Source organism: Rhinopithecus bieti, unplaced genomic scaffold, assembly GCF_001698545.2.
Source record: "Rhinopithecus bieti isolate Rb0 unplaced genomic scaffold, ASM169854v2 scaffold_42039, whole genome shotgun sequence".
NCBI classification, from domain to species: Eukaryota; Metazoa; Chordata; class Mammalia; order Primates; family Cercopithecidae; genus Rhinopithecus; species Rhinopithecus bieti.
Window position 1 is genome coordinate 1429944 of NW_016818642.1, and position 17022 is coordinate 1446965.

Sequence of the window (17022 nt, forward strand, 5' to 3'; positions counted from 1 at the left end):
TTTTTTTTTTTTTTTTTTTTTTTTTTTGAGATGGAGTCTCACTCTGTCGCCCAGTCTGGAATGCAGCAGCACAATCTCAGCTCACCACAACCTCTGCCTCCCAGGTTCAAGCAATTCTCCTGCCTCAGCCTCCCGAGTAGCTGGGATTACATGTACCCACCACCATGGCTGGCTCGTTTTTTTTTTTTTTTTTTTTTTTTTTTTTTATTTTAGTAGAGATGGGGTTTCTCTATGTCAGCCAGACTGGTCTTGAACTCCTGATCTCAAGTGATCTGCCCACCTCAGCCTCTCAAAGTGCTAGGAATACAGGCGTAAGCCACCATACCCAGCTAATGAAATATATATTGAACAGAATGATATATTAAAGACACTGCAAAATAATGTATAGAATCTTGAATAACATTGTTAAGATTTTCGAAAAGATACAGAGATATATGCTAATATTTTAAGAGATATACAATGAACTGTTAACAGTTTTTTACCTTTAATAAACTAGAAAGGGTGTCATTAAATTTTTTATTTTATTTTTACAAATTTCAGCAATGGATATTTGGGTAGTAATATTATTAGCCATAGTGATTTCCTTTCCAATGCTTTTCTGTAAATTTTTTTTAAATTATAGTGTATGGACACAACTGGTTATTCAATGATTGCCATATCATTGGACATTTTAGTTGTAATTCTATTTTCACTGATAAAACTGGCACTACAACCATCACATTCTGCCTACATTTCTGCTCATTTCCTAGGAGTGTAAGAAAATGGTAAAAGGGCAAGAAGATGTTTACCAAGACTGATACACACTGCCCACCTTTTCTTCAGGATGTTTACTCCAATCATATTCCTGCTAAGAGAACACAGTACCCACTCTACCAGCTACACTCTTCTGGGCACTGGGAATTTTCTTTTTATCTTTACTAATATGATTTTTAAAAAGAAAAGAAATCATTATATAAGTTTCAAAACTGTTTCAATTTTATTTACTTTCAAAGAAACAAGTTTTATTGCTATTTCAATAATCAACAAATCGGTCACCTTTTTAAAAAATTAACACTCAAAATCAAAGGACAACCCTGAATATGCATTCCTGGGAACTGGGAATAACATGCTGCCAAAAATCACTGAAAATGATTATTAGGCCTTACAAAATACCTTTTATAAAATTTTAAACAGTTAATAGCAACTAACTGGGTTTTTTTTAATGCAATCAAAAAACCTGAAGTATATGAAACTGATGTGTGAGATACAGTCAAAGCTTAGCAGTAATCTCTACCGTCCAGGATGGTGTTTTTACCAAGGGATTACAAAACACGGCCTTTCAAATTCAACAAGGGACACAAGAGCTACACTGTGTTTCTGAAGATATAAGCAACAGCTCCTTCAAATTCCTTCTCTCCGCAATCTGGTCCACAAAAACACAGTTAAGTTATTGGCACTTCTTTTCATACTGCCTTCATTTTGGCAAAAAGCACACCTGAACGCTAATGAGAAGTCCGTAAAACTATCTAATATCTATCCGCCCAGCCTGCTGTTGGCACCTACCCTGCAAACACTGTCCCCCCAGACACTGCTTCTCAGCCCCTCAGGCCTGAACTCCACCAATCTTCCCCCAAATTAGTATTCAGGGAGTTCCCTGACATAAAAATGACCCAGAGTGAAACACTTCCTAAATGTACTTGGTGAGAGCAGCATGGTGCTAGGCGAGTTCTCCCATCACTGCCCACATCCTCACCACAACCTGTGAGGCACAAGTGAACGCCCTCTTTACGGGTAGGAAAACTAAGTCTCACAGAGACATGTCATTTGCCCCAGGTCACACAACTATTCCACACAGAACGAGAATTCCAACACAGACCCAGGTGACTATGTTGGGTTTTTTACGTGCACTCCAGACAGCCAACAGGACATTTACTAAGCTCTTCAGAAAGAGGTATATACAGTGCATTCCTATATTTACCATCTACTCTATTTCTTTTCCAACACTCTCCCTTCCTCCCCTTAGAAGTACTACAGGGCATGTTTGCTTGATATCCATGAAATATGTGGGCACAGTTCTATATGTGCTTACAATACCTATTTTATTTTATTTTATTTTATTTTATTTTATTTTTTTTTTTAGTAGAGACGGGGTTTCACCATGTTAGCCAGGATGGTCTCAATCTCCTGACCTCATGATCCGCCCGTCTCGGCCTCCCAAAGTGCTGGGATTACAGGCTTGAGACACCGCGCCCGGCCTACAATACCTATTAACGCTTGCAGAAAAGAGGTTGTAAATGAGATATGTACAAAACATTACACATCTCCAATTTATAAATAGATATTAAGTTGATGTTTTAGAACTCAAAATTCATACTGGTGGGAAAAAATACAACATGCAGAAGAACCCCAACCCAAACAACAAGGGCCTAATTTAACTCCCTAAAAACCCATGGCTCTCAACCCATAGCATCCACCAGAGTCACAGGAAGATTTCAGAAACGTGTGACGAAATGAGGTATCAGAAGCACATATTGTGGCAGATTCTGTCAATGAATCTTTTTCCTTCTTTCTTCTCCACAGGCAGAGCCCCTTTCCCTAAAAACACCAGTTACTCGCCAGTTACCTTTGCAGCCTTTCTAACAGTTGGCCACGGGACATAAAAGGATGCTTCCTTGCAAATGGGGGTGAGCCCAGTTCTCACACTGTCTCCTTCCTTCCTGCCCTTGGCAGCAAGATGTCTGAAGTAAGCACAGCTATCAAGACAAGCCTGCCCGGAGACAGTGAATCCGAAGGACAGGAAGTGCACAGACCTCATGAGGCCGCTGAGCTGCTGCACCAACCCTAGCAGCACACACCTGACAATCCCTTATGTGAGGTAAGGGCCCTTATGAGATAAACCACTGTGTGTCACCTCAGCAGAAGCTGCAGGGGTGGAAGGGCAGGAAAGCCACTGTGGGAAAAGAGGAGAAGCTGTGGGAAGCCAGGGCATCTGACTATGGCAAATTCTGGGGGGTGCCCAGAGCCCTGCTGACTCTCCCACCAAACCCTCCTTCTCTCCAGGGGTTGGCCTGCCTGCTTCTCTCAAACGTCACCTCATGTTCTGCCCACTGCTTTCCCTTCTGGGAAACCACGAGCCAGAAAACACACTACCAACTTTTGCCCTCTTCTCCAGTCACTGTATCTAGAACAGAGCCTTTAGTAGAAATTTTTCCTATGTGTTTACTATTATAAACACTGAAAAAACATGGAAAAGTCCAAACTAAGGCATTAAAAAAAAAAAAAAATCCTAAAGCTTCAAAAGTGCTACACTAAAATTTGGCCCCTGATAATCATAGAAACATATATTGAGGTAGGTGCTCCTTAACTTTGACCTCATTCTCTATACACAAGTCCTTTTATCCAGACTGCCTCAGAATCTCCCCACACACACTTAATAAAATGACAGAGAACGTATAAGAACCTTTGCTCTTACCCCACCACCTTAATCAAAGAGCAAGGTCAAAGCCTCAGAGTTAACGACAGTTGCACTAAGGACTAAAAAAGAATTGACATGTAGGTTTATCAACAGAGAAGAAGAATCCAAAATAACAAGTCCATTGGCTTCTCTTTGTGTTTTGAGACAGGTCTTGCATTGTTGCCCAGGCTAGAGTACAGTGGCGTGATCACAGCTCACTGTAACCTTGAACTCCTGGGCTTAAGCAGTCCTCCCACCTCACCCTCCCAAAGTGCTGGGATGACAGGCGTATGCCACCATGCCCCTCGCTCCACTGGCTTTAGGAATCCAAACTCAACCAACTGTGAGAGAGAGTTCAGAACCACTTGGTGGTGACATCAACTACAGCTTTCATGATCATTCTGAATCTTCAAGAATCTTAAGAGTGATCCCACAAACCAGAGACGTGGCTGGCACTTATTTAAGCCATTACACCCAGAAAAATGAGTCCAAAAGGATATATGACATTGGGGGCAAACCTACATCTAAGCCAGGCCTCACTGCCTTATTTTATTCTTCAACCCAAACTCCCTCCAGTTCAACGTAAGACACAGGACCACCCTGAAAATGAGACACTGGAAAAAGGGGGCTAGTATAGGACAAAGCAATTATATCTGAATGTGCATCGTCGCTGATCAAGAAAAGTAACATGTATCTAGTGCCCAGAGCTCAATCTGACATACTGGAGACAATGTCAGCTATTAATACTATTGTATTTAACTATAAGAAACTAGACTGAATTAAAAACAAACTAATTCTCAATAGAGTATAAAAGTTATTCAAAGGGCAAATTTACTTTTTCTTAAGGTACTGACAAACTATAGACTCAAAAGCAGATAATGCCTTGATTTCAGGTTAAGAACTAAACACCACCATCATGAGGCCTATCACTTCCTTTCAAATCCCATAATGCAGCAAATGCAAGTTAACAACAAATGAAATCAGGCTCCCTAGCTCCAGACTTCAGCTCCAGACATCTCTCCCATAGACACGATATACACTAACCAACTGGTTTGATACCATCATACCTGAAGTCTCAGACTTCTTCAAGTTTCGAATATCCTGAATCCCACAACTCAGTATTTTATCAGTATAAAAAGAGGACATAATGTGACTATGTTCTTCATATCTCTTAATACTTCTTTCAGATGTGTGAACACTAACTCTCCAAAGTTAGAGGTTTCTCAGGGGCAAGTTAGACACACACACACACACACACACACACACGCCCCGTGGAAAAGGCACAGAGGACTCATAGGGTGGTGAAACCACTCTGTATGATACTATAATGTCAGATGCCTGTCATTGTATATTTGTTCAAACCCACTGAATGTACAACACCCAGAGTGAGTCCTAATGTAAACTATGGACTTTGGTCTGGTTGCTTGGGTTTCCTTAAAAAATAAAAATTTTTAAAAACCTATGGACATTGGGGGATAATGATGCATCAATGGAGGTTCTTCATTGGTAACAAATGCACCTCTCTGGTCAAGGATGTTGATGATGCGGGAGGCTATGCACATGTGGGAAGAACGGGAAAATGAGGAATCTATACTTTCCTCTCAATTTTGCTGTGACCCTATAGATGCTCTTAAAAGTAAAGCAAAAAAAAAAAAAGCAGCAAAACTACCCGTCAGCTCTGTTATACTGTTCCATCAGAACCCAGGAATCAGAAACAGCAAAAAGTATAGGTAAAATTGAAAAAAAAAAATGCAGAACATACAATCCCCGTACTCACAAAGTTCATATTATATACGTCATGTCAGACACTTAAAATTGAAATGCCAAGAACTGTTAAATGAACAATATTCAAAGCAGTCTACATTTTCTTTCCTTCACATGTCACAGGAACGGAGAAATATCACTACACTAGTATTTTGTGATCAAAAGCGTATTAAAATACAACCTAGAGACTCACCACAAAAATGATTCCTGATTGTTTTAATAAAGACTGCCCAAGATTAAAGATTTTCTGGAAGGATGTAACCAGATTTAAGAAATATCTAATTTAATTTTAAAGAATTGAAATATAAAATAGAATGAACCCACATCATGGCACTTACATGCTAGACAATTTAATAGTTGAAACCCTTGCCAGATTAAAGGGAAATCACTTTTAAAACTCTATCACCTCTTTTGAAACTTGTTCAAACATTTGAGGATTCAAATATCAAAATGTCTTAAAATTAGATAGTTAAGGTAGTACTCCTGGAGTTTATAAGAGAACATTCCCAGCTCTACAGTACAATTTTTCAACTTTCTGACATATCATGTTAATATGATCACTTAAAATTCATGCAAAATAAAAGATACCATTTTCATGTCACCAACTATTACCTTTCCTTCCAATAAGATAAAATTATTTATCGTGACACAGTAAGTCTCTTTCACTGCACACACTGTAATAAATACACTGCTTCAGACAGTGTAGACGAGATATGACTGTCCCCAAGACAATGATTCTTTTTTACTCAAGAAAATCAGCACAGTAAATAACTTTTCTTCCCTTCGAGACAATCATAGTGCTTGAGGCTGCTGAAACACAAAAACAAAATATCTTCACAAATGTCTCCAAACAGTCAAGCTGAAAATCTAAGCCAAAGTTTCATTTAACAGCCTGTCAATTTTTTGATGTGAAGCTAATGAATGCAGTGGCAAACAAATCCATCAAACCTAACATCAAACAACTGCACTTCATCCCAGCAAACGGAAAAATGAAATACAACCTGCAGGCCAGCACTTTGATCCAACCTAGCCAGGAAGCAGACCTGTGAGTGTCACGGCAGCAGCTGCACAGAGTAATCACGGACTTCATTTCACCACAGAAGGAAAGAATGCTCCAGAAACAGAAAACAGTCATCTCAAATATGTACAAATGTCTTATTTCAACTGCTAAACGAGCTGTTACATATTTTTAAATCTCTATCAAGAAAAAATAATTGAATTTCACTCTGTTATGCCAGCACTCAAAGCTACAGAGATTCCTAAAACAAAGAACTAGATGGTATGGTCCATTAATACTAGAACTTTGCAAGTGGAGTTTCATTAAAAGTCCTTCTGTTCTTTCTGAAAGCTCCTTGAGGACAATATATATGTCTTTCTTCTTTGTACACACATGTGGCACAGGAGGAATTCACTGGGCACTCACCAAATCTGACCTCTGCCCATCAGGAGCAAATGAACATGTGGGTACCTGAAACATCACTCAATTTTTTTCAGTAATGATCTTGTCTTTGATTAGAGAAATGGGGGAAAATTACACACTGCCTTCTTAGGTCAGTTGTTCCTGCTAAATGAAAGGCCCTTTTGTTCTGGAGCATCTTACAGGATTTGGTTATGCTATATTTTGCAGGCTAAGACAAGAGAGCAGAATGATCCTCATTGAGGGAAAACAGAAGCAAAGAGAGAAATGAGAAGAATGGTAAAGCCTGGGCCATTATCAGAGTATTAGAAACAGGGATGGTCAAACTAAGTCGCTACCAAAACTAAAAGGTCAATGTCTCTTCACTCCCTCCTCTGCCTCTTTTCCCCAGATCTTCTACACAATCCATACACACACAAAAAAGTCTGAGAGATGAGGCAGTTTGGATGGATACTGTGAAAAAGGACTATCTGAACTGAAAGACTAAAAAAACAGAGAATTTACCCACAGGGACAGAAATATCTCCCAAATACAATAATTCAGCTGAGAATATCAAACATCCAGGAATTTGCTAAAATTTGGATGTGTATCTGAGCTTTACACAAATAATGAAATTTCTAATCAAATGTACCCCAATTTTAAGAGCCAGGAAGATTTCTTGAACAAGTGATCACATATCAATAGGTCAGTAACAGATTCCGATGAAAGCCACAGAAGCCCCCCCTCCAGTCGCGCTCCAGGGACACCAGCAGAAGTCAAGTAGCCAACAGCAAAAGAAGCACACCTTGAACCCCTGCCAGTGTCAGCTCTTACTCTCACCCCTGTTCTCATGAACAATGCACTCACGAGTGATGAACTCATAGAAACACACATGGTGCCTGGCACACAGCAGATAAGCCTAACTTCTTCCCCATCTACCAGCCATCTGAGGCATCTGAAAAGGTCCCTACTGACAAAGCCTGTTGGCTTATGATCAAAAGGTCCCTATCGGGGAACATGAGGTTATCTTTTTAAAACCTACTTGTTTTTTTTTTTTTAATTAAAAAAAAAATTGCCTTCTGTAACAGCTCTTTTCTGAATCACCTAACTAAAAATACTAGTTTGTATTACACAAAATTATATTTATATATATATTTCATAGTGTTTATGATTACATATATGCACATATAATGTATGCAGACTCCACACTCTGCATTGTTTTGCTTATTTAATGCTGTATGATAAATACTTTATTACTTACACACGTTCAATAAACCCCATGTGACAGGTAAAGCAGGTAGCATCACCACCAATGCCTCATTATGAAAAAGTGCTCATATTTTCATAGTAATTATGAAAGCACTGTTCATTATCACTTATGAACAATGACTTTTTTATAGTTATCATTTAGAACAAACTGATGAAGACAAAGAATTAAGACAAACATGGGCCTAAGTTTCCAGCAAAACACATAAATTTATGCCCAGTGCACAAATTTGCCAGGGATTAGAAAGTACATACACATGCAATACAGTAAATTCATAAGGTTACCTAATGAATCAGACTTAGAGATCAAAAATAGGTGTCAAATAACTGATTAAAGATACCAAAATCTGGGGGGGAAAATGCTAACTCAGCTTACCATAATGTAAGATAATTTATTATCCAAGAACAGACATGAAAATATTAATATTGATGGTATAAATTAAGAAAGCATGTGATATTTTAGTGAAACATTCAAAACTGTTTATAAGGTTATTTTCCTGTTTTATGCAAAAAAACTAAAATTGGTTACATGACTCAAAATATTCTTTTTTCTTTATTTTGTTTTATTTTTTGTAGAGACAAGATCTCACTCTGTTGCTAAGGATAGTCTTGAATTCCTGGTCTCTAGCAATCCTCCTGCCTCAGCCTCCCAAAGTGCTAGTTATAGGAATGAGCTACTGTGCCCAGCCCAAAGCAGATTCTAAATATATTATGTCAATGATAAATTGGTACCCCCTCTAGTAGGCAGATGTTTCCCCTCATGCACCCCAACAAAGATGTCCTCATCCTAATCCCAGAGATCTATGAATACACTATCTTACATGACACTTGGGATTTTGCGGATTGCCCGCTCTGAAATACAGGAACTGCACAGGAGGACTAGAGAGGCCTCTAGGAGAAAAGTTCAGCCCCTGGTTCACAGTCAGCAGCAAATCTGAACATTTAGTCCTACAACTGCGAGGAAGTAAATTCAGCCAACAACCCGAAGGAGAAAGGAAATGAATTATTTCCCAGAGTCTCAGTAAGAAATGCAATCCTGCAAACATCTTGACATTTAACTGGTGAGACCAATGCTGGGCCCATTACCTACAGAACCATGAGATAACAAACGGCTATTGTTCTAAACACAAAGTTTGTGGCAATCTGCTACAGCAGCAAGAGACAACTAATACATTCTCAGATGATATCATTTGGCCAAAGGAAATAAGAGGTGGCCATAACTCAAAAAATCTCAAATACATTCAATTACAGCAATTTTTAATTGGCTGGCCAAAACTGCATTACAGCACTGAATATTTTGTACCCAGAACCAAACAAAATGGTCAAAGCCCTTACTAAACTGAACAAACAGATAGTCACATACCTAAGTTCTTTTCTCTTTGCAATAAGCCTACAGGGTAGAGAGGTATTTCTAATTTATATATGAAGAATAAAAGACTTTCCTAATGTTACACGGCTAGCCAAAGGAGAAAAGTTAGATGTCAGATCCAGCCTCCTCCACCACAGTGCAACACTTCACATTCCCACAGCTGTGATGGGCTCTGTCAGCTGGGATTTCAGGGAGGAGCACTACCAGCCTCTCTTCCTTCCACTCCACACCCACTCTACTTCCACATGGAAATGTGGAAATGCAACTCCAATGTACATGGTAGTTTAGCTTCTCCCCAAGGCTGGAATGCCCTATTCTGGCCAACATCGTGGGCTACTTCTGAGACCTGTATTAAACAAGAATCAATATTTGCGGGGACTCTGAACAGCTGTGATAGCTGACTTATATAAGTAAAGGTGCAAACTATAAAATAACAGACCTTGTTATAACCTCGTGGCCAAGACACTGCTTCAAGGCAGATGCAAGTATTACATTTCCACAAAAGCAATGCAGTGGTTGGCCAAGGCACACACTGAGTTTTCTATTTCGTATGAGGTTTTCTTAGAATACACAGGATGTACAATGAGAAGTAGTAGTAGAGTTCCGTTCCTTTCTGAATTACTCAGCATAATAGAAATTACTTAGAACAGAAAAAGTCTTCTAATACCAGGGGCTTTCCTTTATGTCAAGAATGTATTCAAATGACTCCTGGGCTGCCAACGGGCTATACTTTTACTTATTTTTTAATATATTATGCAATTTTCTAAATACACACGTAAATTAAACTAAGATTTGTCTTCCCTAAATATACTTCTATCTAAGTTCACCTAATGGCTCCACGTGTAAGTTTTATCAATGTAGAATGAAAGGAGACATTCAGTTGAGCCATGCAATGGCCAAAATAACACCACACCCACTTTATTTATCATTTTCTGCTAAATCTATGTCAACTTTACATCCTCTGTAAAACACACAGTTTCATTTAGAAGCTGCCCTCTGCCAGCCTGCACCTTTCCCTTAAAAGCCACAGGAAAGGAATCAAACCTAATAGAAACCACCACCACTTTGAAGATGTCTTCTATTTAACACCACAGGGGGAAAGTAATTAAATTTAATAGAAGTTATTGCCTGTGAATGAAAATACACAGTATGTGAGCTAAATTAAATACACTGGGCAGGAGATGCAAAATTTTATACCAAATTTAACATGAACATGTATTTCCTGTTAAAATGTGTTCTACATTATTACTTTCAAGAATTTCATTTCTGCACTAAGGGCAGTTTTAATCATTTCTTCCTACCAACCTCCCTCCATCTCTTGCTACAATTTTATCAGACACTCCCTTCTGTAAAGTGTTGTTTTCTAAGCCACGAACTGATCGCGAACAGGGAGAGATCTGAGTCTACCTAACATGGAGCCACATGATGCCACTGGAAAATCTTGCAAAACACCAACTGGAGGCCTCAAGATAAAAAGCAAATACACATCGCATCAAATTACCTATCAGGGTAAATTGCTCCACATTAATCTCAAAACAGACAAATTCAGCTAAAATTGGTAATACTGGTTATGTAAAATAAATGTGTCTAGCCTGAAGTGAATTGCTGTCGTGAGAGGCACACAGTGCCAGTAAGGAAAAATAAATAAATGCTGCACAGGATCTTAGGGTTCCTACTAAAACAACCAGAATACACATTTAATTTATGCTTTCTTTCTGAGGCATAGCTCACCAATTTGGCAACTTTTCCATAGTCAATCCATCTGACAGTAGCAAAATTTGTAGATTCTGCACAGTTGAAACCATGATTAAAACCAGCATGGTAGCCATATGGGAAAGTGATCATGAATTCTCCAGCCTCCTGGGTTATCTGCAAGGTAGGAAACATATAATATTTTGTAAAAATAAGACTTCCCAAATTATGAATACAATTAAAATATATTTGCCATTAAAAAACAAAGAAAAAAAGTCATGATATCAGAGCAATACCAAAAAGTGTTTCACCAGATTCATTACTTAATCCTTTAATAGTGCTTTTTCAGGAAATGTTTAAAAGACTTTCCTACATAGGATGTGGCTTGCTGGCACTTGAATTCAATCAAACAATCCATAATCAAAGCTATTACATTTTAATTGAAGGTATCTTCAAGTTATTCAAGTAAATTTATTCATATTTGTTTTGGATTATCTGATCTTAAAATGTTTCTAACCCAGCACCCAATAGGATGGACTCCTTATATCTTTAAATTCTTTAAGTTGCTGCAAAGTAATATAAAAATACTCATAGGATTTGGCCACTGAAGCAATGTTTCTCCTTGACACATACTGTCACAAAGTATTTAGCAAATACTGTATGTTCACATTCAGAGCCTGTATTCTCTGCTAGCTCTGATGATAAAAAGTTGTAAAACCACACTTTTAAGTATCCTACTGACTCTAATACAATTTATATTTTGAGATATAATGTACATATAATAAAATGCTCAGATAATAAATGTACAGTTTGATCAGTTTTGACAAATGCATATACCCATATATCCCATGCCCCTATTATTTTCTTTTTTTATGATAAAAATCCAAGGAAGAAATATATTTATTAAATATATCAACCTCAGAAAATTACTTATCTCTGGGAGGGAGAAGACACTGAAATACTAATAGCTACATTTGTAGTATTCTGTTTCTTTGGACAAATATCTGTATCTACATACAGCGTTTTTTAAAGTATTTTATTTTCAGTAACAACTTTATTGAAATGTAATTCACATACCATATAATTCACTCATTTGAAGTGTATAATTGGTTGGTTTTAGTATATCACAAAGTTATGCAACTATCACCACAATTAATTTTAGAACATTTTATCACCTCAAAAGAAACCCCTCATCCTTTAGCTGTCATCCCCAAGCCCCTCATTCATCCCAGCCCTAAAAAAAACCCTGATTTATTTTCTGTTTCTACAGATCTGTTATTTTGGACATTTAATATTAATAGAATCATACAATTTGTGATCTTTTGTTACCAAATTCTTCCACTTAGCATAAACTTTTCAAAGTTCACCTAGGTTGTAGCACGTATCTGTACTTCACTCCCTTTTATGGCTGAATAATCTTCCATTATATAAAATATATCACATTTGTTTATTCATTCATCAGCCAATAGACATTTGGTCATTTCCACTCTGGGCACTAGGAATAATGGTGCTATGGATAATTGTCCATGCCCCTATTATTTTCATCGCCCAAGAGTGCTCCCTCATCCCTATGCTAGACACCCCCAGCCCATCCCCTACTCCCACCTCAGGAATAATCACTCTTCTGATACCTTTCACCACTGGTTGGCTTTGCCATGTTATAGATGCTAAAATGGTATTGGAGACAGGGGAGAGTATTCTTTTTCCCAACAATTCTGAAATGTAACTCATAACACCATTGTCCCCTGCCAAAGAAACCCCAGATGATGTTCTGCTACAATGAGCTCAGTTGTCACCTGGCAGCAGAGACAGGCTTACCAGTGCCCAGCATGGTTCTAGCTCCATTATGTGAGCCATGTGAGAACATAACCCAGCTCTCTCCTGTCCTGGTCTCACTGAATCTAATCAATTATCTAGGTGCTTGTTTCTTATAATATGTAATGAAACAAATCTCAACCTGCTCCCACATAAAGGTGAGAAGAGGGGGAGGACTGCTGCCACTGGAATAAGAAAACTACTTTTCCTGCTCCATGGAATCCTACTTACAAACCTTCTCTACCCTACCTAAAAAAACCTGCTCATGCCATAACTTAAAAAAAAAAAAAAAAAGAGCACCTGTTCCACAGAATGCAACTAAATTTGAGACGCCTGCCATTTCCAAAAACAGGTCAGTCCCAATCTCATACCATAAAAGAAGCTGGAGAAGAGAGTGGATATAATCTAAATGCAGACATCAGCTATTTATTACACTTAACGTTTTTCATACATATGTATGAATATGGCAAATGCAATGAAAGAATGAAAAAATGTAATCCAACTGAGACATTATTGCCTACAGGAAGAGGGCTGAGTTGAAGAGGAAGAGTATATTACTATGTAACATATACTATGCAAAGCTCTGTCTACAGATTATCTTTCTCATCACAATAACCCTATTAAGTAGTCACTATTTTTATCCCCATTTTACAGTTGAAGAAACCAAAGCTCAGAAAAATTATGAGATTGAATCGGGGATGAACTCAGGAGGTTTAATGCTGTAGCCTGTGCTACCATTTTGCTGCCCTATCACATGTTACATTATCATCAGCAGGGATGTGCTCCTTGAGGAATACAGTGTCATGCCAGGCCCTGTGTTGAGGTAGAAATGAGAAGTGACAGAATTTCATATGAGGAAGTGCCACTGCCAATCAACCCTCAAAGCAACTAGTGTTTCACCATTTCAGGACTTAAATTCATCTTGCCATTTTCCACAGAAGCCATCCACAAAACACCAGATGAGAGCCTGATGCCTCCAGTGATCTATCACGTAGTACCGGTAGAGAGATGCAGCCTAGAAAGAGGGTGCCGGCCACCTCTAGAAAAGAGCTCCAAGCTCCAGAGGCCTCCATCCTGGGGAAAGGGAGCCAACCCCACAGCCCTGCTGCTTCACATAATTTCTCTTCATGTATCAGCCCTAAGCTACCACCAACACCTAACACTAGCCCCAAAGGAAGAGAGAAGGGTTTTGTGTCTCTGGGGATACTGTTGCACTCCTTCACGTCTACCTTGTAATATTCCAACTTAAGTAAAAGTACCTAATGAAGTTGATGCCAACTACTTAAAAGAAGCACTGGATGATGAGGTGCCTGAGACTCACAAAAGCCTGGTGCCCAGGTGTCTGCAGACAGGACAAAGCCCCGCAGCCACAGCGGCCCCTCTGAGTGGCACAGTCTGTGCCCTCTGTCCCCAACTGTTCTGCAGCCCATCCCCAGTGCCTCCCTACACCCGCAGGCAGCCCCCACGGTGCACATCTCGGAGGCACGATTTTTTCATGGTAAAAATGTGTGAGTAAACCAGTGATAAGGGCACGTTCACAAAAGCAAGCATATCTTGTGCGTGACTGCTGCATAGACAGTTTAGGAGGGAGCAGGGAATCACCTCAAGCTGAAGAATGAATTCCGGCACTTGGAAAAGTTCTACTTTGAACAAATCCGCCCCCCCCCCCACACACACACACACAAAGAAGGCCACAGTAAGAACCCAAAATGAAGAAAATGTAAAGATTTAGTCACAAGCGAAAAGCTTCCAAGATGGAAAACAGCAAGGATTATGGGAAGAAAAGTCAAATAAAAAACACAGAAGGAAGAGCTATTTTTTAATGTTTCTGCAAGTAGCTAAGTACTTAATCCTCCCGAGACTCAGAGGGAGCTTTTATTTATCTGGTCAAAACCTTTTTTCATTTCAGCTGCTTCACATAAAAATGTTCAGGCTCTGCAATAATTCTGACCCAGTAACCACCCATAGACACAAAGAATGCGAGATCCAGCATCTACTGAGTTTTATAGAACCTAATCTTCAGAAAACTTGCAGAAGCAATATCAGATTATTAAATCATCAGGCAATTTTATCCATAATGAAATCTCAATTGTATTATGTCTAAATGTGTTTAGAAGCAACATAGTGCTACCATAGTCATTGATTCTAACCAACCCATTGCTAATAGTTGCTTTGAATTTTTTAGAAAATAGATCACATATACATAAATTATGTTGCTCATAAAAAAGATTCTAATATAAAAGTGCTTCCTCTTATTTTATAGAATGTGCTACATTTTATTTTCAGTATAATTATAAGTGAACTATAGCAACATGACATCTCTAGTAAACATATCTGAAATAAAATTAATTTCTAATTAGGATTTAGATAAATAATTGATATGCTATAAAACATAAATTTGAATTTCTCTACCCACATCCTAAAAATTCTACTTGAAGTTAAAGATACATTATCTCTTAAATACAAATTCTACACAAACAAAATTAATTTGTGTAAGATGAATACTAACATACCTTGTCAAAGGGAATACCGTATTTCTTCAATACTGATGGAGAAATCAAAGTCATCTTGTGGCGAAGAAATGCATCACACCCTTGGGAGCTGCTTGGGAAAAAACCTAAAAAGGAACAATAAATGTAAGTGGCATTGTGTCAATTAAGAGAAAATATCAGATAGGTTTTTTAATGTGTAAGTTCTAGTGTTCTTACTGTTTGACGTATGCAACCATAGACCTCTTCCGCCAAAAGGCCTTGTACTAAAAATCAGAGATAGAATTCTTAAAAATTAGAGGATACATCACCAAAGGTTGATCTTCTTTACAAACAGATTTACCATAAGTTGTTTTTGTAACCTGTAAAATTACTAAACTTTAGGAATAAATTTCAAATTGAAACAAATGTGGATTCAACCTATTATCTGATAAATGGAAAAAATATTTAGGGAAGTTAGGAAAGATAAATACGTGGGATGCTGGATCTGTAGCTAAACATACAGAAAAAAAAACAAAAAAGGAAAGGTAAGTATGCATTTTAACAGAAGAATATTTTAGACTCCTAGAGTTCATCATTCCTGAAGCACTCATCCCAATCCTCGGCACACAGCAGACAGAGTAGTTCCCCACCTTTCTTTGTTTCTTTTCTGATCAATCTGAAACTAATTGCTACTAATCTCCTGAATGAACTTCCCAGCCATCACCCATCAAATGTCTGAGAACCTGCCCGAACAGCCTGAATGGGAGAAGTGTTTTGAGGAAGCTTTTAAATGAGGAAGTTAAACATACAGCAACCCTTTCATTCAACAGTATATTATACGCCAAGACAGAGTCAGTTTTCTCCACCACTGACTTCAAACCTGCAGTTGTCTGAGGCAGACTCTCATTAACTCAGTGATGCAAGCTGGAGGAAAATGAACACGCCTGATGTACTGCTCACACCTTCCTCACTCAGAGGGAAGGCAGCCGTACTGAAGGAATTGGAAAAACAAGAAGACAACAAGAAACAAGGAAAAGACAGAGAATCATGGAGGTAGAACACAGCAGGAAGACAGAAGGCACCAGGAAGGCACGTGCAATGCGTATGAGTGACAGGAAGAGGAGCAGATGCTGTCTGACTCCTCCACCACGAAAATGAAGGGGGAAACTGCTGGAAATGTGACATCTAATTCTGTGGATCTCTCTATGCAAACAACTCAAGAACGTGACCAATTTGCCCAGGTACGGTGACTCACGCCTATAATCCCACCACTTTGGGAAGTCAAGGCGGGCGGATCACTTGAGACCAGGAGTTTGGGACGAGTCTAACATAGCAAAACCTGTTTCTACTAAAAAATACAGGCCAAGTGCGGTGGCTCATGCCTGTAATCCCAACACTTTGGGAGGCCGAGACAGGCAGATCACAAGGTCAGGAGTCCGAGACTAACCTGACCACCATGGTAAAACCCCGTCTCTACCACAAATACAAAAAAAATTAGCCAGGCATGGTGACACACACCTATGGTCCCAGCTACTCAGGAGGCTGAAGCAGGATAATCGCTTGAACCCCGGAGGCAGAAGTTGCAGTGAGCCGAGATCGTGCCACTGCACTCCAGCCTGGATGACAGAGTAAGACTCCTTCTCAAAACAAAAAATTAGGCAGGCATGGTGGTGCATGGCTACAGCTAGCTGCTCAGGAGGCTAAGGCATGAGATTTGCTTGAACCCAGGAGGCAAGGGTTGCAGTGAACTGAGACTGCATCACTGCACTCTAGCCTGGGCAACAGAGAGGGAGGGAGGGAGGAAGGAAGGGAGGGA

The 17022-nt window shown here is 39.0% G+C and overlaps 1 protein-coding gene across 1 annotated transcript in view; it reads right to left on the reverse strand.

Annotated features, from left to right (window-relative positions):
• The window catches only part of KDM4C (lysine demethylase 4C), a 430799-nt gene that overhangs the window by 276977 nt on the left and 136800 nt on the right, over positions 1 to 17022 (reverse strand). The window contains 2 exon segments of the mRNA XM_017857354.1: positions 10960 to 11097; positions 15249 to 15352. Of these exon segments, the coding sequence (XP_017712843.1) occupies positions 10960 to 11097; positions 15249 to 15352 (242 nt within the window).